This window comes from Phocoena sinus, chromosome 1 (assembly GCF_008692025.1).
Source record: "Phocoena sinus isolate mPhoSin1 chromosome 1, mPhoSin1.pri, whole genome shotgun sequence".
NCBI classification, from domain to species: Eukaryota; Metazoa; Chordata; class Mammalia; order Artiodactyla; family Phocoenidae; genus Phocoena; species Phocoena sinus.
This window is the reverse complement of record NC_045763.1, coordinates 44382592-44406182: the sequence shown is the minus strand read 5'-3', so window position 1 is coordinate 44406182 and position 23591 is coordinate 44382592. Positions and strand designations below refer to the sequence as shown.

The following is a 23591-nucleotide window of genomic DNA, read 5'->3' as shown; positions in this document are numbered from 1 at the left end:
AAAAAAACAAGACAAGTCTGATATCCTAGGAACTAAGTAAAAAAAGTATTTCAAGAAGGAGGACAAGATCAACTGTGTCAAATGACACTTTAGATCAAATAAGATGACAACTGAGAATACTGGGTTTAGCACACAACCAGTGATTCTCAGGAACTGGGAACCACAGCTTGGTAAATAACCCCAGAGTCTAGGAATGAGGCAGCCAAAAAACATAAGAGTCCTAATTGTGGAGAAGTGGAAGGTTCAAGAAACTGATGCTTACAGACGAATAAACTGGGTAGGGAAACAGAGATGACAGAGTTGGTAATTCTGCGGTAAGAAAACCACCTGTGTTGGGACTAGAAACAGAGAGTAAAGGAAAGAACTAAGATTCTCAAATATAGGCAATGAGATGTAGTAGAAAGGACACATACCAGGCTCATCAGCTGGCTGTGACCCTTAAGAAAGCCATTCCCTCCCACTGAGGACAATACTTCCCACACAGAGTCAAGAGATCAAAATAAATAATATATATGAAAGTGGAAAAAAACAAAACTTTTGTTCTTATAACCACCCACTAACAGTATAATATAATGCCTCATAAGGAATACTGGGGAGTCACACTGTCTCTATTTCCTGCATCTTTCAGTGTGGTCTAAAAAACATATAAAGCCAAAAATGTCAACCTAAACTAGTTTAATTTAAAGCATCACAATACTAAGACAATCATTTCAGACAAGATTTTCATCAACTTTGCTAACTTGGAAAATTCTAAAAAAGGAGACAAAGCAATCTCAGCTCTCTTCCCTTAACATGACCTATTATTTTTCAGCTCTCAAATTAGTAGTCAAACAAATAGTTTAAAAGAAACATCAAATTTTTGGCCAACATGAAAAGATGCTCAACATTACTAATTATTAGAGAAATGCAAATCTAAACTCCAATAAGATATCATCTCACACTGGTCAGAATGGCCATCATCAAAATATCTACAAATAATAAATGCTGGAGAGGGTGTGGAGAATAGGGAACCCTCTTGCACTGTTGGTGGGAATGTAAATTGATACAGCCACTATGGAGAACAGTATGGAGGTTCCTTAAAAAACTACAAATAGAATTACCATATGACCCAGCAATCCCACTACTGGGCATATACCCTGAGAAAACCATAATCCAAAAAGAGTCATGTACCAAAATGTTCATTGCAGCTCTATTTACAATAGCCAGGTCATGGAAGCAACATAAATGCCCATCAACAGACAAATGGATAAAGAAGATGTGGTACATACATACAATGGAATATTACTCAGCCATAAAAAGGAACGAAATTGGGTCATTTATAGAGACATGGATGGACCTAGAGACTGTCATACAGAGTGAAGTAAGTCAGAAAGAGAAAAACAAATATTGTATATTAATGCATATATGTGGAATCTAGAAAAATGGTACAGATGAACCTGTCTGCAAGGCAGAAATAGAGACACAGATGTAGAGAACAAACGTATGGACACCAAGGTGGGAAAGGAGGGGTGGGATGAATTGGGAGATTGGGATTGACATATATACACTAATATGTATAAAACAGATAACTATTGAAAAAAAAATAAACATCAACTTTTGTGTATAGTTGAATAAAGGACAAAGTTCCAATGATCTCTATTTTTAAAAACTTATTTTAAAACAATGATTCTCCACTTTAGCTGCATATTACAATCACCCAAGGAGCCTTAAAAAATACTGATGTCTGGGGACTTCCCTGGTGGCGCAGTGGTTGAGAATCCGCCTGCCAATGCAGGGGACAGCGGTTCAAGCCCTGGTCCAGGAAGATCCCACATGCCGCAGAGAAACTAAGCCCGTGTGCCACAACGACTGAGCCTGCATGCCACAACTACTGAAACCTACAGCCCATGCTCCGTAACAAGAGAAGCCACCGCAATAAGACCACACACCGCAACCAAAGTAGCCCCAGCTCACGGCAACTAGAGAAAGCCTGCACACAGCAACGAACACCCAATACAGCCAAAAATAAAATTAAAAAATAAATAAAATTAAAAAAAAAAAAAAAAAAAATACTGATGTCTGGATCCCACCTCCCTGTGGTTCTGATTTAATTGCTCAAGTTCCTCAGATGATTTTTTTTAATTAAAATTTTTTTCCAGCTTTACCAAGATATATATTATAATGCATATATCACAAATACATCATGTAAGTTTAATGTGTAAAATATGAGTTGATACATGTAAATATTGCAAAATGATTACCATGACGTGGTTAGTTAACACATCCTTCATCTCAAATAATTACACTCCAGGTAATTTTAATTACAGTCAAGGCTGAGAATCACTGCTTCAATGTTTACAGAGGTAGAAACTAGATGATAGCAAATAAAGTAGGTGTTTCCTAAAGCCAAGATTTCAAAGTAATAACAGTTCCATTTGTGAAATCAAACTTGTTTCACAGAGGCATTGTGGAACACAGATGTCCTACTAGCCTCAACTAAAAAACTTAGGCTAGGGCTTCCCTGGTGGCACAGTGGTTGAGAGTCCACCTGCCGATGCAAGGGATGCGGGTTCGTGCCCCGGTCCCGGAGGATCCCACATGCTGCGGAGCGGCTAGGCCCGTAAGCCATGGTCGCTGAGCCTGCGCGTCTGGAGCCTGTGCTCCATAACGGGAGAGGCCACAACACTGAGAGGCCCGCGTACTGCAAAAAAAAAAAAAAAAACAAAAAACAAAACTTAGGCTAATTCACTCTAGGGTCTGTTGGTGGTAAGAACAATCAGTAAAAATTGTACTGCTCAGGAATCACAACCATTAGAGGATCTTTGCCTTGAGAAGATTGTTTTGTGCAGTGTACTAGAGACACATTCCTTTCACCCTTCAGGACACAGGTCAAGCTCACCTCTTCTGGGAAATCCTTCCGAAACTCCCAGTACACAGAGATAAGAATTCTTTCCCTTTGATTTTTTACAGTTCTTTACTGTCTGACCCACTTCTTAGGGAGTTAAGTAACACTAAAATAGTAATTTACATGTTTATATTTCCTTTACCAACAAGCCCTGTGCTAGAAATCTATCTTGTTCCATAACAAGTTGTATGTAAGTTCCTCAAACTTCTTGCTGCCCTGCACCTGTCTTATGTGACCTTGCGAAATCTGGCCCTGGCACCTACTTCTCCAGCCTCACTTTATCGCTCTGCAACTTCAACTTCTTACTCTGGAACTCTAGCCACAGTGGCCTTCTTGCAGTTCCTTGGATGTACCATGCTCCTTCCTACCACACATCTTTTGCATATATCATTCTCGCTGCCTGGAATTTCCTCTACCAAGCTACTCATCCATAAGATCTTCACTCATTCATTCATCAAGTCCTCAGAGAAGCCTTAAACTAAGTCGAGTCTCTCTGTTAAACATTCTCAAAAGCAGTATTGTATATCTTCTAGATTCTCAGCACTATGCAGTTTAAAGCATATGTATGTATGCATATTATATGTTAATATATGTATATGAGGACTTCCCTGGTGGCTCAGTGGTTAAGAATCCGCCTGCCAATGCAGGGCACATGGGTTCGAGCCCTAGTCTGGGAAGATCCCACATGCCGTGGAGCAACTAAGCCCACGTGCCACAACTACTGAGCCTGCACTCTAGAGCCCGCGAGCCACAACTACGGAAGCCCACGTGCCTAGAGCCCGTGCTCCACAACAACAGAAGCCATCGCAATGAGAAGCCCACGCACTGCAACGAACAGTAGCCCCCGCTCACCACAACTAGAGAAAGCCTGCACGCAGCAACGAAGACCCAATAAATAAATAAATGAATAAATAAATAAAATACAAAAAAATATGTATATGAAATATAAATATATTTAAAGCATATATCCATGACATATGAAACTTCATTGTTTGACTCCCTCACTAAATTACAAGCTCCATGAGGGCAAGAGCATGCCTGTTTCGCCTCACCATCAAATCCCCATGTCCAGCACAGTTCAGAGTATGCACTTAATAAAATAGTTATTGAATGAATAAAAAAGAGTGACTCAAAATAATTTCTTACATTCTATTTTTTAAAGTCTACATTTACAAATAATCTAAGAACTGAAATGTTTTAAAATGTTTATAACTAAACTTCCCTTCTCCTTTTTTGAGATCAATAATGGTTGCACAAAAAAAAGGAACCCTCCTACACTGTTGGTAGGAATGTAAATTGGTGTAGTCACTATGGAAAACAGTATGGAGGTTCCTTAAAATACTAAAACTACTGTTACCATATGATCCAGCAATCCCACTCCTGGGCATATAACTGGAGAAAACTATAATTCGAAAAGATACATGCACCACAATGCTCACAGCAGCACTATTTTACAATAGCCAAGATATGGAAGCAATCTAAATGTCCATCAACAGAAGAATAGATTAAGAAGATGTGGTATATATACACGATAGAATACTACTCAGCCATAAAAAAGAAAGAAATATTGCCATTTGCAGCAACATGGATGGACCTAGAGATTATTATACTAAGTGAAGTAAGTCAGACAGACAAAGGCAAATAGCATATATCACTTATATGTGGAATCTAAAATATGAGACAGGGGCTTCCGTGGTGGTACAGTGGTCAAGAATCCAAATGCCAATGCAGGGGACACTGGTTCGAGCCCTGGTCCAGGAAGATCCCACATTCTGCAGAGCAACTAAGCCCGTGCACCATAACTACTGACCCTGCGCTCTAGAGCCTGCAAGCCACAACTACTGAGCCCACGTGCCACAACTACTGAAGCCCGCATGCCTAGAGCCCATGCTCCGCAACAAGAGAAGCCACTGCAGTGAGAAGCCCGTGCACAGCAATGAAGAGTAACCCTCACTCGCTGCAACTAGAGAAAGCCTGCGCGCAGCAATGAAGACCCAACGCAGCCAAAAAATAAAATAAAATAAATTTATTTTAAAAAAATATGAGAAAAATGAACTTAGGTATGAAACAGAAACAGACTCACAGACACAGAAAACAAATTTATGGTTTTCAAAGGGGAAAGAGGGAGGGATAAATTAAGAGTTTGGGATTAGCAGATACAAACTACTATATATAAAATAGATAAACAACAAGGTCCTATTATATAACACAGGGAACTATATTCAATATCCTGTAATAAACCATAATGGAAAAGAATATAAAAAAGAATTACTTTGCTGTATATAAGAGACTAATACAACATTGTAAATCAACTATACTTCTATAAAAAATAAATAAAATAATGCTCAAAAAAGATACCTTGTAATTTTGGTCACAGTTTTCATTTCTAGGCCATCCCTGACTCTGCCCCGGTAGGATCAAATGATACTTCTGCTTAAGCGGTATAGGAAGTAGGGGAAGAAAAATGGGGCTCTGGAATTAGACAGATGTAGATCCAAATGTTGGTTCTAACTAATAGTAAATCATGGGCTTCCCTGGTGGCGCAGTGGTTGAGAGTCCTCCTGCCTATACAGGGGACATGGGTTTGTGCCCCAGTCCAGGAAGATCCCACATGCCGTGGAGCGGCTAGGTTCGTGAGCCATGGCTGCTGAGCCTGCGCGTCCGGAGCCTGTGCCCCGCAACGGGAGAGGCCACAACAGTGAGAGGCCCGCGTACCACAAAAAAAAAAAAAAATCATGTAATTTCTATGACTCTGTTTCTCACCTATAAAATAGAGTTAATACCTATCTATAGATATTAGCATATACAATATAAAGCACATATAGGATACAATGTATGTTAGAAGAATATTAGTTTTCCTTAACTTGTTATAATTCTATCCTTCAAAGTCTGATTCAGATACCATCTTCTATCAAGTCTAAAATTCTCCAGCTAGAAAAAATTTCTCCTACTTTCTTACAGCAACTACACTGATCCTTGGCTTTATAGTTATAACATCACTACTACTATCAGGCTCCTTGGAGGCAAATCCTATATCTTTTTCATCTTTGAATCCCAAGCTGTACCAAGTCCAACAGATGTTTCCTAAACGGAATTTAAACAATTAGGCATGAGAAACCTTAAGAAAAACAAAATTTTACCATTTCTACAATAGACATCTCCTTGGAGAACTTGCTCTCCCATCAGATACTCAATTCAACAAGGAGCATCCCTTGTTTCTTTGAAGTGATCCTTTAGAAATGGTATGTTTAAGTGGTTCAAAATATCTAAACATTATCATCATGTGAACTATCATTTATCCAGGGCCTACTATATGACTTCCACTTTACATATATAATTATTAATCTTCAGAAGAATTTTGCAAGGTACGAATCATATCTATTTCATAAATAAATGTAAATTCAAAAAAGTTACAGCATAGCTTGCTCTGGGTTGTGAAGCAAGTAAGCTGGGATTTTAATTAGGACTCTAACTCTAAAGCAAGCCCTTTCCACTATATAATGTCCTGTTTCATGAACATGTTCCATGTGTTATTAGACATTCACCTTAATGGAGTCTTATGCAACTAAAACATTGGTCAGCCAGACAAAGGAATATATTTTTAAAGTCTAACCTTCAAATGTCCTTCGCCTGTGAGGAATTCAGAGTAGCCAGCGTCAGTGGCCAGCAAACCTACAAACTGCATGCTGGGCCGTTGTTGTATAAAGGCTTCGACAGCTTTATCTGTCACATGCTTCCTCCCAGAGACATCCAGGGAGACGAGGTTGGGCAGGATGTCCTTTTGTTCTAGTAATCGAAGAGCTATGTCTGATGTAAACTGTTTATCATCTGAAATATCAAGATGATTCAGATGTCTTAGTTCCCGAACAACATCCAGTATCTGGGTAGTTGTCATTTTTAAACATTTCAAGTGATGCATGGTTAGAGACTTGAGTCGGTCTTTGCAGGCCAGCAGAGCCGTGATGTCTGTGATCGAGGTGTTAGAAATATCCAGGCTCTCTAATCTTGGCAATGAGGCAACTTCAGCCAGGTCTTCATTATAAAAGAGAACGTTGGTGATGCTTAATGCTCGAAGGCCAGAAAGCCGGCTAAAGCACCGTTCATAAGGATCTTCGAGTGAGAGAGTTAATGAATTCAGCACTAGGCACTGGAGATTTTGCTGGATCCATTTGTTACTGCCAAGCCCACTGATAATGTCTGTAATTGTGATATCAGCATTCACACCTGTGGCATCAAGTTCCACTAACTTGTGGTGGCAGAAGGCTTTCCGGAACGCAACGGCAGAGATCTTGGCTTTGCGAATGCAAGCTCGTTTTAAGCGCATCTGGTTGCCCCTAAAAATACCTACAGTTGCATCATTCAGGAGACCTAGGAAAAAACAAGCAACATTTTAACTTCAAAAAACGGTTAAAGGATAGCTAAAATTTCCAAAGCACTCCCATGTAACAATATTTCATTTAACTGACATAACAATTCAGTGAGGTAAGAATATGATTATCTACAATTTATAGATGAGTAAACTGGAGTTCAAAAAAGTGGCCTTCCGGGCTTCCCTGGTGGCACAGTGGTTGAGAGTCTGCCTGCCGATGCAGGGGACATGGGTTCGTGCCCCGTTCTGGGAAGATCCCACATGCCACAGAGTGGCTGGGCCCGTGAGCCATGGATGCTGAGCCTGTGCGTCTGGAGCCTGTGCTCCGCAACGGGAGAGGCCACAACAGTGAGAGGCCGGCGTACCGGAAAAAAAAAAAAAAAAAAAAAAAAAGTGGCCTTCCAAGAGCACAGAAATAGCACATGGCAGAATCAGGACTGTGGTAGACACTATTGATATTTATTAACATCTGGTTCTCCTCCCCTTCCTGGACACACGGACAACTACGTTTCCCAACCTACCCTTGGACTTAGATGGGGCTATGTGCCTACATCTAGCCAATGGTATACCAGAGCCAAGTACAAAGTATCATGAAAGCAAAGAAAAGGAAATAATCCATGATGCCTGGAGATCTGAAAAAGACTTCATGGAAAAGGTGATCTTTGAGAAAGTCCTTCAAAGATGAAGGAAAAGTTCAAAGATAGAGAAAGAAGGTGAGGGGAATTAAATGAAGAATAAACAGCATCAACAAAGCCTTAGAATATCTATGGCAAATCATTATGCTGTACACCTGAAACTAATATAATGTTACGTGTCAATTATAGCTCAATTTAAAAAATAGAAAAAAAAAAAAACCAGCCTTAGAGATGTGAAAGCCCAGCACACAGTTAGAAAACAACAAGTAGTTCTACACTGCTTGAACATAAGAAACAGCTAGAGCTATAAGGTGTCTCCCTGGTAAAGAGAGGAAAAAGAATTATAGGGGAAAACCTAGATATGAGTGAGAACATGGTACATTTCTGGAAATTTAAGTATGGAAGTGGGAAGAGAAAAGAAATGAGGCTAGATCACTCTGAAAGGTGAAGAGAAGAAACCAGACCAGCTAGGGGTCTTGGGACACAAAGAACAATACGTTGGATACTGGGTTTTTTCCTTGCACCATACATCCCAGGCTTAAAGTCAAAGAAGTGGACAATTGGTAAATACCAACAAGCACACACAAAAGTAGCTCCCCCCCAAAATCTGCTCACTCTAGCCAAAGTATCAGGAATGGGGCAGCCTAGCAAGGCAGGCAACTTTTAGACAGTAACTACTTTACTTCAGTCAAACACCAAAGAAAAAACTGTGGCCACACCCTCATCCACACCAGCAAATGCCAAGAGGGGAACCTAGACTTCCAATCTTGCTGTAACTAGTTGCCCCAGTCTCCCCACAGGGAGGTGTTACAGAAGGCTGAGTAGGGAGCCAGGACTTTCACATCCATTTGGCAGTAATGAGGTGCTCCTCCCCCTCAGTGCTGGAGTGGTATCAAAGGAAGCCTAGTAGAGAGTCGAGACTTCATCACTGCCCAACAGTAAGTAATGAGGTCACCTCACCCCAACATGCTGTCAGTGGAGGCCAACTGAAGAAGAGAAATGAGGTACTCATACCTCCGTCAGCTAGGGCAGTATCAGTAGAGACCTAGTGGGGAAACAGAACGCCAATCCCCTGCACAGCAATAATGAGGAGCCCCAAGTCTTGGGTGTCAACAGAAGTCAAGTGGGGAACCAGAATATTATCCCAATCTGGCGATAACAAGGCAGTGCCTCCACCTTCCACTGCTCAAGTGGCGTCAGAAACACAGACTAAAACAGTAGTGTCATGTAGTCTCCAAAACAGTAGTCTCCAAAATGTCCAGATTTCAATAAAAATTCACTCATCATACAAAGGACCAGTACGATCTCAAACTGAAAAAAGACAATCTATAGATGTCAACACTGAAATAACAGAAATGTTACAATTATTTTATGAAGATCTTAAAGGAGCCATCATAAAAAAGCTAAAGTGTGCAATTACAAACATGCTTGAAACAAATGGAAAACAAAAAGCCTCAAAAAAGAAATAGAAGATATAAAGAAGAACCAAAGGGAGGGCTTCCCTGGTGGTGCAGTGGTTAAGAATCCGCGTGTCAATGCAGGGGACATGGGTTTGAGCCCTGGTCTGGGAAGATCCCTCGTGCAGCGGAGCAACTAAGCCCATGCGCCACAACTACTGAGCCTGCACTCTGGAGCCCATGAGCCGCAACTACTGAGCCCGCATGCCACAACTACTGAAGCCTGCGCGCCCAGAGCCCGTGCTCTGCAACAAAGAGAAGCCACTGTAATGAGAAGCCCACGCACCAAAACTAGGAGTAGCCCCCACTCACCACAACTAGAGAAAGCCCACGTGCAGCAATGAAGACCCAATGCAGCCAAAAATAAATAAATAAAATAAACAAAGGAAAATTTTAGAATTGAAAAATACAGTAATGGTTGGGCTAAACAACAGAACAGAAGGAACAGAGGAAAGAATCAGTGAACTAAAAGATAAAAAAATAGAAATTACCCAAACCTAAAGAACAAGAAAAAAAATAGACTAAAAAAAAAAAAAATGGAACAGAGCTATTTGTCCCAGAGGAGAAACAGGGTAGGGTTGAAAAAGTATTTGAAGAAATAATGGCTACATACCTATCAAAATGACTGAAATAAAAAATAGTAATAACACCAAATGCTGGCAAAATGCAGAGAAACTGGGTCAGTCTTATATAGTTACGAGTGTAAAATGGCGAAGCCACTTTGGAAACAGTTTGGCAGTTTTTTAAAACCTAAACATGCAACTACCATGCAACCCAACAGTAGCACTCCTGGGTATTTATCCCAAAGAAATTAAAACTTATGTCCAAATAAGACCTGTACATGGATGACTACAGCATTATAATATTCATAATATTAGATATTATATTCACAATAGCTAATAGATATTATATTCATAATAGCTAATAGACATTATATTCATAATAGCTAAATAGCATTATCATTAGGTGGTAAAATTCTTATTCTGATTCCTAGCTTTTATCCACACATTTCCTGGAAGATTTTTAGCTTTGAGACAACAGACACAATGAGCAAAGATTATGACAAGAGAATCACAGAACCAAATAAGTAAAACTCTTTAGTGTCAGTCTTATTTTAATAAGGATTGCCACCAATATCATTAATCCTTTGAGTCGGGTATATAAGTAAAATTTTTTAATGTAAATAAATTATTTTTTTAAATCATTATGCTATTAGAAAAAATATATTATCAATTTTAAAAGCATTCATAGGGAATTCCCTGGTGGTCCAGTGGTTAGGGCTCCACGCTCTCACTGCCAGGGGCCTGGGTTTGATCCCTGGTCAGGAAACTAGGATCCCACAAGCCGCATGGCACAGCAAAAAAAAGAAAAAAAAAAATTCACAGAACAACTTTTTTCCCATTTTATTATGAAAATTTTCAAACACACAAACATTTATCAAACAACTTTTTAAAATTGTGACAAGAATTTGTTCTTTTACATATTAGCAGTATCCACTCCTGACTGAAGGTGGGTATGATTTTTACAAAGAGATTAAATAATTCAGAACACTTTTTGGTGAAAAAGGCAGGAAATCACACTGGGGAAACACAAATGGGGACAGCACATTGTTTCTCTGACTCTCACTTTCCTCATCTGAAGGCAGTTTGAAAAAAAGAGGTAGAAAACACATTTTGATCAAGCATAGAGCCTCCCCAAGACATTACTCTGGAGGACAATTATTTAGTTACATTTACTTAAAAACTACTTTCATTACTTTATCCATATAAAGCATTTGCCACAGTCCCTGGTATATAATAGGCATTCAATAAATGTTAGCTGCTATTATTAACCAATAGTAGTCATATTTCAAAAGGAATCTGGCAAAGTTAAAACTTCAGTTAACATTTATTCTTTTGATTGACAAGACCAGTTATATATATAAATATTTAAATTGAGCTTGGTAAGTGTAATCATTCAATTGAGACCAGAAAGAAATGTTAGCACTGGCATGATCTCTTAAATTGTTGTGCAGCTTTGTAGGGGACCTTTAACTTTTTTTTTTTTTTGCGGTACGCGGGCCTCTCACTGCTGTGGCCTCTCCCGTTGCGGAGCACAGGCTCCGGACGCACAGGCTCAGCGGCCATGGCTCACAGGCCCAGCCGCTCCGCGGCATGTGGGATCCTCCCGGACCGGGGCACGAACCCATGTCCCCTGCATCGGCAGGCAGACTCTCAACCACTGCGCCACCAGGGAAGTCCAGGGACCTTTAACTTTAACATGGCTAATATCTACTGAAATTTACCCTAGTTCCTTTGGCAGGTTGGAAGAATTCAAAGACACTACAGACTTGAGCAGCTTAGTGAAAACCAAGGAATGTAGGTATCTTCTTCTTCCCTAAATTATTCCAAAATACCTCAATTACAGCCTTATTTCTCCCACCTTTCCTTGGAATGCATTATCTGCATTTGTGTTCACTCTCCTCCTTCTCTCTCTCCCTCTCTCTCCCTCTCTCTCCCTCTCTCTCTCTCTCTCTCTCTCTCTCTCTCTCTCTCTCTCTCTCTCTATATATATATATATATATATATATATGCCAGATAATGGTATACACTTCTGCTGTAACTTTAAATATATATGCCAGATAATGGTATACATTTTTGCTGTGACTTTAAGTATACATAATAAATTTATATATTTATATTTAATATTTAATAAAATATAATATTTATAAATATATTTATGTTATTGGATTGTCCAAAAAGTTTGTTTGGGTTTTTCTGTAAGATGTTTTGGCCAACCCAATAGATGTGTATGTGTCTGTGTGTATCTACATATTTAAAGTCACAACAAAAGTGTATACCATCATCAGGCATCTCGGAGCAGGAATACCTCTAATGTAGGTATAGGAAGGTTGTGTGGCAGTGAAAATAGCATAGATTTAGAATCAAACAGATCTGCATTTGAACCACGACAGTTATTAACACTGTGACTCTTAACAAGTTACATCTCTGAACCTCAGTTTCCTTATCTGTATATAAATTGGATAAAAATAGCTATGTTACAGGTTTTTGAGAAAAGTCAAATTCAAGAAAAGCATATAAAATGCTTGGCATTATTACATGAAAGAGGCAATCAATAAATGATAATTATCATTACTGCCACGTTTTCATTCTATTTTATAGTTGTGGGAAAATTGTGTTTCTTACTTGTAAGAGTTTATACACCCTAAATATATAAAGGCATTATATCTCTTTCAACTTAAAACTTACATAGAGGTAAGAAAAATTATCAATATACATAACCAGAATTTCACAGATAAATCTTTCATAATTTATTTTCAGAATTTGTTCTTGAAAACAGAAGTAATAAATTAGCTATGATTTCCCATTTCAAAGGTCAAAAGCAGAAACTAGTTTTTCCATAGTAGTATTTATTGATCTTCCTGCTGCCAAATGGTAATGTAAGGTGTTTTAGACCAGCAGACTTCTAAACTGCTATTTTGGAAGAGAAGTTATTTTTGCCTTGAAAATGGCTCCTCAAAACAAAACAATATAGAAGAAACAAACAAAAAAATGATTTGCCACATTAGAAAATAAAAATGCTTATCACAAATTATAAAGTAAGTGGCAGGATTGGCAAAAATAAATGAATTCCTTTTCCTAGAATTAGGGTTTTCTGTTATTGCTATGAAAATCATTAAATGGCCACAGTAGCACTTCAAAATCCAATGCCAATTAACAGCACATAATTTTTGTTTCCTCTATTTATTTCATTTCTTACCATGAAAAGCCATGGTCTGAAGCAGCCGATCAGCCACCTCCTGTGGGAATACTCCAGGTTCCTGCAGACACAGTGTTCCATCTTGCCTTGCTGAGCAGAACTTCTCAAGGTGAGTAGTCAGGAAATTCAAGCAGATATCAAGTAAGGAATAAGGAGATGCCTCCTCCTTGGATCCCAGGAAGAAACAAAGGGAAAACAAAAGCCAACAAGTTAGTTTCCAGAAAAGTGGAGGAACAAAATATTCATTTCCTTGTTCAACAAGTACTTTTATTCAAATGTCTACCTTGCGCTAGATACGATACCGTGTTAGACAGTGGGAATACAACATGTGGTCCATGTTCTCAAGAAGCAGGAAAAGAGAAACATTTAAACAAATATTTACATAAAGTCTATTAAATACTAAATATAGAGGATATATTGGGTAGTCACATAAGCACATAGCAGAGTACCCTAATCAGTCAAGGATGGTCAGGGAAGACCTCAGAGGCACAGCAGATTAATTTTCCTAACTTACCAGCCCTAAATTACCCTCTACTGCTCAAAATGTCAATGGACTTCATGGAGCTGGAGACAAAAGACAAAATTCTTAGATTGTTAGAAAGACGATGCCTGAGTCCTTCCAAAATCTAGCCCCAATTTACTTTCCAAGTTAATCTCCCACAAAATTCCTATCCCAACCTAATAGTTCAAATATGATCAGTTTATTTGGGTAAAAGAATGTGCTGTGGGTGTTATCCTCAAAAAAGAAAAAGGTTAACCCAGTTATTCCAATCTGAGGAATAAAGAACTAATCAAATAAGCACAAAGATTAAGTATAAGGGTTTTAATTACAGAAATAAACACTCTAAGTGTCCCCAACAACAATAATATAACTAAAATATAATTACAGTAGCTACCATCCGTTAGGTGCTTTCTATATGACTCTGCTGAGTGTTTAACATGAATTATCTATTATTTCATTTATTCCTCACCCCTACTTTACAAAGCAGTGAAGGATTATCTTCATTTTTGAATAACGGAAAACTGGCTCAGAAAACTAACATCTTTCTCAGTATTCTACACACAGTAAGTGACAAAGTGTAAACTAAGACCTGGAGCAACCAAATAAATAAATAAATAAATAATTTTTTAAAAGGTAAGTTTTAAAAATTACATAGTTTATAGAACTTCCTCAACCTGATAAAGATCATCCATGAAAAACCCAATTAGTATCATACTTAATGTTGAAAGTCTGAATACTTTCCCCCTAAAATCAGGAATAAGACAAAGATATCTGCTCTCACCACGTCAAATTCAACATTGTACTGAAGGTCCTAGAATTAGGCAAAAAAAAAAAAAAAAGAAAAAGAAAACCAAAAAGAAAGAAAAAGATAAAAAGAAATAAAAAGCATACAGATTGGAAAGGAAAAGTAAAACTGTCTCTATTTGCAGGTAACATAATTTTGCAAAAGAAAATCCTAAGGAATTCACACCAAAAAAACTATCAGATCTAAAAAAGAAAAACCAAAAAGAAGTTCATCATGGTTATAGGATATAAGATCAATATATAAAAATACCTATATTTCTATTCACTTACAATTAAAAATATGAAAATGAAATTAAGGCAACAATTCCATTGAAAATAGCATTGGGACTTCTCTGGTGGCACAGTGGTTAAGAATCCACCTGTAAATGCAGGGGACACGGGCTCAATCCCTGGCCTGGGAAGATCCCACATTCTGCAGAGCAACTAAGCCCGTGAGCCACAACTACTGAGCCTGCGCTCTAGAGCTTGCGTGCCACGACTACTGAGCCCATGTGCCACAATTACTGAAGCCCGCACGCCTAGAGCCTATGCTCCGCAACAAGAGAAGCCACTGCAGTGAGAAGCCTGCACACCGCAAGGAAGAGCAGCCCCCGCTCGCCACAACTAGAGAAAGCTCACGTGTAGCAACGAAGGCCCAAGGCAGCCAATAAATAAATAATTTTTTAACTTATTAAAATGGTTACATACTTTACAGTTTACAAAGCGCTTTCACATTGACACATTTGATATTGTAATAACTGAGTAAGATGGACAACAAAGACATTATTTTTTAAGATGAGGAAACAGACTTCACAAAAGTTAAATGGTTGGCCCAATGAAGCAGAGACTGTGAGCTGCCAACCCTAAAACTTGTTCTTCTTTTCTTCCATGTTAATAAAACCTTTTATTTTTACCTGGGCACAGGACCACTTGTAACAAAGACTATATATCTTTGTATCCTCTGCAGCTAGGTGTAGCTAGGACAAATAAGAAAAAGTTCAGAGTAAGTAATTCTTCAAATTCAACTTCTGCATCACAGAACTTTGCCTATTCTGTTTTATTTCCTGTGTTGTAAGTATGAATTCTTTCTGCTTTTTCTACTCTTCATTGTACCATCTTTCTAAATGTCTAAAATTCATCACCCAGATGAAACAAGATGCCCTTTGACCTCCGTTGGTAAGTTTCAAAATGATCTATTTATTTTACAAAAGAGAAAATAAATGAAAGTTGGGTAACTATCAGAGGGGAGACATCTGAACCTTCTGAGTACATAATTTTTAGAAGTCATTTTAACAGAACAAACCCAGGTAGTAACATATGGACATTTATAATATTTAATTAATCATTCTAAAAAAATTTTTTCCAATTGATAAAATATGTCCACAAACAAAAACAGGTTTTTAGACCCCACAAATTTTTCCTTTTCAGAGAAAACTTCCCCTTATCTCTATGTTAATTCCGATTAGTAAGCATAAGACTTTTCTAGTCAGCTGCTCTTCTTTTGGGAAGTACATGTGCCTAATAGTTAATCCACCTGGGCTTTGGAGCTAGAGTGTAAATCCCAACTTTTCATTTACTAACTGTGTGACATTACACAAGTTACCTATCCTTTCTGCTCCTAAGTTTTCTCATCTTATAATGTAGATAATAATAATACCTACTTCATAAAGTTGCTGTGAGGATTCAATGAGATAAAACAGGAACCAAAGAACTTAGAATAATGGCAGTGCGTCTGGAAACACAGAGCTTGTAGGGGTCAGAGGCAGGATTCAAACCCAGGAAATGTAGCTCCAAAAGCTTATGCCCTTATCCACCATAATATACTACCTTTTCAACTTTATATACAAATTCTAAATATGTTATCTCACCTGATACTCGAAGGTCTGTGATGTGAACAAGGATAATCATCTCCATTTAAAGAAGAAAACAGAGACGTTATATATCAAGCCAGGGCAGGACTAGAAGTGTACTCAGATTATCTGAGATCTACTCCAAAAACCATACTGCTATCTGTGACTCTCCAAATTCCAGTACTTTAAGCTAACACAGAAGTACTGATAGATCAGTATTTCCTATTTTAGTAGTAGTAGTAGTAGTAGTAGTAGTAGTAGTAGTAGAAGAAGCCGTGCTGCAGCTTGCAGGATCTTAGTTCCCTAACTAGGGGTTGAACCTGGGCCATGGCAGTGAGTGCCGAGTCCTAACCACTGGACTGCCAGGGAATTCCCCTTATTTTTAAACACACAGCAGCAGTACAGGAGGACTAACAAAGAAAGGACAAAGCAGAAGCTGGAATTCCATGGCTAAACAATTCAACTCTTGGAAATTCCTGCTCAGAAAGATTTTTCCCTTCACCAATTAGGCATACCCTAGGCAAAGTAAAAACAAAGTTCCTACTAAAAAAAGCAGAAGGGAGAGAAGGTCAAGTCTGATTTAATTTGGATCATAAGGAGATCCACACAGTTCAAAGACTAAACAATTTCTAGGAAGAACAAACAGGAAAGTTCTTTCTAATTAATTGAAATGGCTTCTACTCAATCTGGACCAACCCAGCTCTTCACTACATTGCTTTTATCCTATCACTCTCCTAAAAAAAATTTCAAAGGCTCCATATCATCTATAAGCACAGTTCTCATGCTGGGAACACATTCAAGGGGTTCCTAGCAGAAGTGTGCCAGGGGACTAAAGCTACAGTATTAACTTGGCACATTTTAGAATAGCAAACACACTCAAAGCTTATTTGAGGGGATGAGAGTATGGGAGGTTGGGGGAGAGGTAATCAAGTTATGCAACCAGTAAATAACTTAAAATATTTTTGTACTGAAACAAATATATTATGTAAAAGGCAAACACTATATGAATTTTAAGATAAAACACAAGATTACCAAGAAATTCCTGTTTGTAACACTGGTTTCAAGTAATACCCTTTTCTATCCCACAGCAAATTTAGTTCCCTCTGCTGTTAGAAGTTGGAAAAACAGAGACCTAAAGAATAAAGTGTAAACAATTTAGTAAGGTATTCGAAACATTTACTAACTGGCTCCAACCTTCCTTTCTAGCCGCATTTTCCACTTTTTCCTTCTCCCTCCAAACATGCTACGTACTAGATATACTAAACTGAGTGTTCCCTAAAGCAACCTACTATTTACCATCACTTCCTAAGCACTTTAACAGGCACTTTCACACCTCTGAGCCTTTTTTTAGATTAGTCCTTCTATGTGGCAAAATCTCACACATCCTTCAACATTCAGTTCTGTGAATATCTTTCCTAATTTCCAGGGCAGAATTAATTTGACCCTCAGCACCTGGGTAATTAATCTGCACCATTAACTATTAGCTATTATGTACTGAATGACAGTTGTGTGGTACCAGGCACCAACCCTGCAACTTTATATATACTTGCAATCTTCCAGACAACGTTGTTTTGAACAAAGTAGGTAAACTAAGGCTCAGAAAGATTAATTTACTATGAAAGATAACAGAGCCAGCAGATGGCAGAGCAAGAATAAAAATTACAAGAGTTATCATTCATGAAACACTATGTCTCAGGTCCTGGGTCAGAGCTCTTTAGATACATGAGCTCTTTCAATTTCTAGATTCTATGGATCAAGCACCATTACAATATGCATTTTAATGAGGAAACTGAGGTTTAGGTTAAATATCTTCCCCATATACACACGGCTAGCATGTTGATAAACTGGAACTCCAACTCAAAAATGAGGCCAAAGCTTATATTTTTAAGCTCTTAAGCCACTATACTATAATAATATCATAATCATAATTATTGGGCTCATTATTTGTTAACATATGCTATGTGCTATATGCAATAAACTATGCTAAGTACATTACATATATAATTTCATTTACTTCTCATTAAAATTCTGTAAGTTCTATCAGTATCCCCATTCTATGAAGACGAAGACACTGAGGCTTTAAGGGGTTTATTAATTTGCCCAAGATGATACAGCTAATAAGTGCCAGAGCCAGGATTAGACCCCAGGCAATCTGATTCTAGAGTTAAGTCTGTGCTTTTACCACTACATAGGCTGCCCTTTATATCTGACTCCAAAGCTAGTTTTCTTTTATAATTCTATGTTACACCATAGTTACTTATGACTGTATCTGTCTCCCCCACTAGACCATGATGCTGTTCAAGTTCAAGGAACATATTAACCCTTTCTGTATATCCTTAGCAGCCAAAACACTCCCTGATATTTACCTGTTAAAAGAAAAAAAGAACGAGTTCAAATTAGAATAGTGGTAAAGATACTTGCCCAGAGTTACAGTATTTGTAAGAAGTGGGGCAAAGATGCAAACCTAGGTCTACTGATTATGAAGTCCATATCTTTTCCACTATACAGTACCATACCTCAGGACAATTATTAGTTTGTCACTGACATAAATGCCAAAAAACAACTTGGAGACCTGTTGGTTGTTGCAGTGACTCACACATGAGGTGATAATGCTATAGATTAGAAGCAAAGAAAATGGGAAAAAAATCAGAAGTGAAAAATAATTCGAAGGAAGAATTGACAAAATACAGTAAGTGACCGAATAGGAAACAGATGCTGATTTTTTCTGAATCCCTAGTACTTAGCACAATGCCTGGCACTGTACTAGATACATGAGTATTCTCTGAAGGACTGACCAGCATTCATACAGCATACTTTTTACATACATTAGCTCATTTAGCCCTCACAACAGTTTTGTGGAGCTGGTATAATAGACACCATTTTGTATATGAGGATACTGGAGATCAGAAAGAAGTGTACCCAAGTTCATCTACTTAAAAATGTGGCAGAATTGGGCCTTGAACCAAAGCATTTAATTACAAATACCATGTCCTTTTTCCTATCCCATATAGGCCGCTCAGATGAAGGAGGGAAAAGGCTAGAGGAAGGAGAAGTCGAGATTTAAAAAAAAAAAATAAAACCTCCATGATTTAAAGTAGTAGTTAACCAGGGGTAAATATGTGTGTGTGTGTGTGTGTGTGTGTGTGTGTGTCTAAAGAGCACAGTTAAGCACACAGGATAAAATGCTAACATTTGGGGAATTTGGGTGAATGTCTACATGAGAATTCTTCGTGTTATTTTTGCAACTTTTTATAAGTCTGAAATTGTCAAAATAAAAAGTTAGAAAAAAAAAAAAAGTTAGAAAATAAAAATAAAAAATGAAATAGTAATTAATACTCCCATGAGGTCACTGACAAGACTGATAAGAAGACAAGACAAGGAATTATTTCATCAGGGGAATTTGTTAAGGCTGTGGAGAGTCTGCCTGCTTAGGCAAGTACAGAAAAGGAACTAATAATGCTTCTGTGAGAGAATTCAGCTGAACATAAGATTAAAATATCATCCCCTACTGGTGACAGTGGAGTCATAAGAATAGATAAATTCTCAGGGGAAGTGACCAGAAGCGATAACTAAGCCCTGTAATTAACTATATCACATGTAACAGCAGGCAGAATGACATGGTCCCTGAACAATGGCTGAAAAAATATCCTATGGAAAACAGCAAAATCACCACCAGTCTGAAAGAACAGCACAGCCCTTTATTTAATTTTTTTGGTTAACACAGTGTTTTCTAGAACAGGATATAATCCTGACATTGTGAATCATTCAAATCAAGTGTACCCAGATTAGTCCTCTCAAATGATGCTGGTCAAAGTATAAATTGGCACAATTTTTCTTGATAGAAAAGACTTAATTACAATCTTAAAAACACCCAGTCTCTGGGCTTCCCTGGTGGCGCAGTGGTTGAGAGTCGCCTGCCGATGCAGGGGACATGGGTTCGTGCCCCGGTCTGGGAAGATCCCACATGCCGCGGAGCGGCTGGGCCCATGAGCCATGGCTGCTGAGCCTGCGCGTCCAGAGCCTGTGCTCCGCAACGGGAGAGGCCACAACAGTGAGAGGCCCGCGTACCGCAAAACAAAACAAAACAAAACAAAACAAAAAAAACACCCAGTCTCTGGATCTAGTACTTCATCTAAGAATTCACCCAAAACCCCCCAAAAAAACAAGCAAAGGGAAATAATCGGAGATATTAACAAAGGTATTTACACAAAGGGATTAATCACAGTTTTTCTGACCCTCCCTAAAGTAAACCCACATATAGAAATGTCTAAAACAGGGGGGAAATGGCAAGCAAATTATGGTATACCAACTTTATAGATAATTACATAGCAATATGTATGTTTCTGAATAACTTTTAAAGACAGTAAAATGCTAAGAATAAAGTTAGTCTAAGCAAAATAAAAACTGTATGTGCAGCAGGATTTCACTTAAACCTGGAAATGACGCGCTGAGCCTGCGCGTCCGGAGCCTGTGCTCCGAGGTGGGAGAGGCCACAGTGGTGAGAGGCCCGCGTACCGCAAAAAAATAAATAAATAAATAAATAAATATCATAGGAAATGATATTGCCTGAAAAGTTATTGATATTGCCTGAAAAGTTATTTCAGAAGATTATAAAGCTACCTCTAAACTAAACAATATGTTATGATAAATCTATAGAAAAGAGCAAGAGAAAGATTTAAAATAAAAAAGGATGATTGACAGGACTTCTCTAGCAGTCCAGTAGTTAAAGAGTCTGAGCTTCCAATGCAGGGGGCATAGGTTTGGCAAGGCCCCTCCCCCCCAAAAAAACCTGATAGTGAATACCTTGGATACCTTGGGGGTGGGTGGAAGTGGAATAGAAGAATGGGGCACACAAGGGAAAAAATGGCAGTGGTTATCTTCTATTTCTTAAGTTCAATGCTGATCTTTAGATATTTGTTTACTATGTTCCATGGCTTACATAAATGTTTTATATAGTTTTCTAAATTATCAAATTATTAAAAATGAAAAAAGACAAAAGTAAAAATTTGTGGAAATGTAAATAAAGCTATATTCATGTTTCTGCTTTTCAAATATTATAAGATAACCAAAAATCAGTGTCAATTGAATCAATGACAGCCATACTTTTCAATAATACATGTATTCAAACTAGTAAAAATAGACATTTTTTATTAGACTCAATAAAACTATCTTAATTTTGAATGAAAACATGTGCTTGTGTATTTACATACACATTTATTTTTCCTAAATTGGCCATAATGTAACGTCTTACCACAGCTCCTATACCCTTTCCCAGTCTTACATTCTCCAGAGGTTTTACCATCTAATAATGGTAGACTGGGTTGGAAAAGGAGTCTTGGCAGGGTTTTCAGGGGAAAGGCAAGGGGCCAGCTATGATGTATAAAGAGAAGTAGATAGGAAATAAAAAGGGAATTTTAAGAAGCACATCTGTGAATTTTATTCTATTTTACAATGTTCAAAAATCTGCAAATAAAGACTTTGAGTTACTACAAAATGACTTTTGGTTGCAGGATTATGTTCCATGGATTATGACACTGCTCTAAACTACATGGATCACAGCTTAAATAGTTATACATAAGCAATTAAAAGAATTTCTCCTGCTATTAAAGCTAGGTATATACACAAATATCTGCTCTTCTGCTCCTGTCTTTAGATGTCACAAAGCAGAACCTTGAAGGAACAACAAAACAAAACAAAACAAAAAAACAAAGAACATTGAAGAAAAGAACAACTAAGCTGAAAGGAGGTTAGGAGAGGTCTTGAAATGACACCACCTAGGAGAGACATAGAAAGCTTTAAAATGTTGAAGAAAAGAAAAAAAGAAAGTAATAATGAGAACCTTCATCATTAAACATCTATCTAGTTCAATTTATAAAGCCTTTTCAAAACAATCATGACTCTATGAAGTAAGGAGAAAAGAAATTATTTTTTGTTGAGGAAGCTGAGGTTCAGAGAAGGAATGTTACCAGTGGTAGTCATGCCTCCCCTTCTTTATATATGCTGTCCCCTCTCCTTAGAGTGCCCTTCCCTACCTGTCCATCTATCAAATTCCTACTCACACTACAAGAGCCAGTATATATGTCCACTCCTCCATGAAGCTGTCCCTCATATCCCAAAACACAGATTTAATCACACTACAGTTTCTATATAGTTCTATTACAATTAGCCACTGTATAACTTATTTGTTTAGATGGCAGTCTCCCCCTCAAGACTATGAATTCAAGGAAAGTTAGTAGTTTTCAAATGCTTTTTGTCTATGGCCCACTTAAGTGGGGCAAAAAACCTCACAGCCTACCCATCCCTCTTGGTTCCCAAGTTCCAGTGGAGAACCATATTAACAAAGAAGTATCACTACAAGGGACTTTTATAGACATCTGCTTTAACAATAAAATGGATGTTTCCGGGCTTCCCTGGTGGTGCAGTGGTTGAGAGTCCGCCTGCGGATGCAAGGGGCGCAGGTTCGTGCCCCGGTCTGGGAGGATCCCGCGTGCCGCGGGGCGGCTGGGCCCATTGGCCACGGCCGCTGAGCCTGCGCGTCCGGAGCCTGTGCTCCGAGGTGGGAGAGGCCAGAGCGGTGAGAGGCCCGCGTACCGCAAAAAAAAAATAAATAAATAAATAAAATAAAAAATAAAATGGATGTTTCCTATTTGAATAACAATACATTGTCAAAGTCTAAATTTGGAAATTTTTATGTCAAAAGTTCTATTAATGCAAATTTATATCACCACACACTAGATTAATAATAAAGTTAAATCTATGATGATTCACAATTAAGATACAAAACTAGTAACAGGGCTTCCCTGGTGGCGCAGTGGTTGAGAGTCTGCCTGCCGATGCAGGGGACATGGGTTCGTGCCCCGGTCCAGGAAGATCCCACGTGCCCTGGAGCTACTGGGCCCGTGAGCCACGGCCGCTGAGCCTGCGCGTCCGGAGCCTGTGCTCCGCAACAGGAGAGGCCACAACAGTGAGAGGTCCGCGTACCGCAAAAAAAAAAAAAAACTAGTAACAATAAAAAAAACTACTATCAACTCAAGACAACATTGCTGAGGCACTGATTACAAAGCTCTCTTCCAAGAAATTACTGGAATTCTAACAAGCTATATTTGTATGGTACATATTTGGTAGGAGCTTTGCAACACTTCAAAGTATCAGACAGACTTCTTCATAAGCAGTCTCTGAGGAATCACACATTGATACTCATTAGCTCTTCCTAACCTTCTTCTCATGGCTTTCTTTTAATCTTCCTAAATTTAAAATTTTCTTTCTTATACTCTCCTTCCTTGAAGTATTTAGTCATCTATGCAATACTCAGCTAGAGGCATACTCAGTCACTACCCTGTGACTTAGTTATA

At 38.3% G+C, this 23591-nt stretch overlaps 1 protein-coding gene across 3 annotated transcripts in view; it reads right to left on the bottom strand.

Moving 5' to 3' along the window:
- The window catches only part of ZYG11B (zyg-11 family member B, cell cycle regulator), a 77527-nt gene that overhangs the window by 40243 nt on the left and 13693 nt on the right, over positions 1-23591 (bottom strand). The window contains exons 2-4 of one of the 3 annotated variants that reach the window (XM_032640094.1): positions 15304-15366; positions 13105-13270; positions 6498-7252 (exon numbers count right to left, since the gene is read on the bottom strand). In XM_032640094.1, the coding sequence (XP_032495985.1) occupies positions 6498-7252; positions 13105-13270; positions 15304-15366 (984 nt within the window). Of the gene's footprint in view, positions 1-6497; positions 7253-13104; positions 13271-13618; positions 14500-15303; positions 15367-23591 lie in introns of those variants that run through there. The other 2 variants (XM_032640108.1, XM_032640098.1) reach the window with 2 other exon arrangements.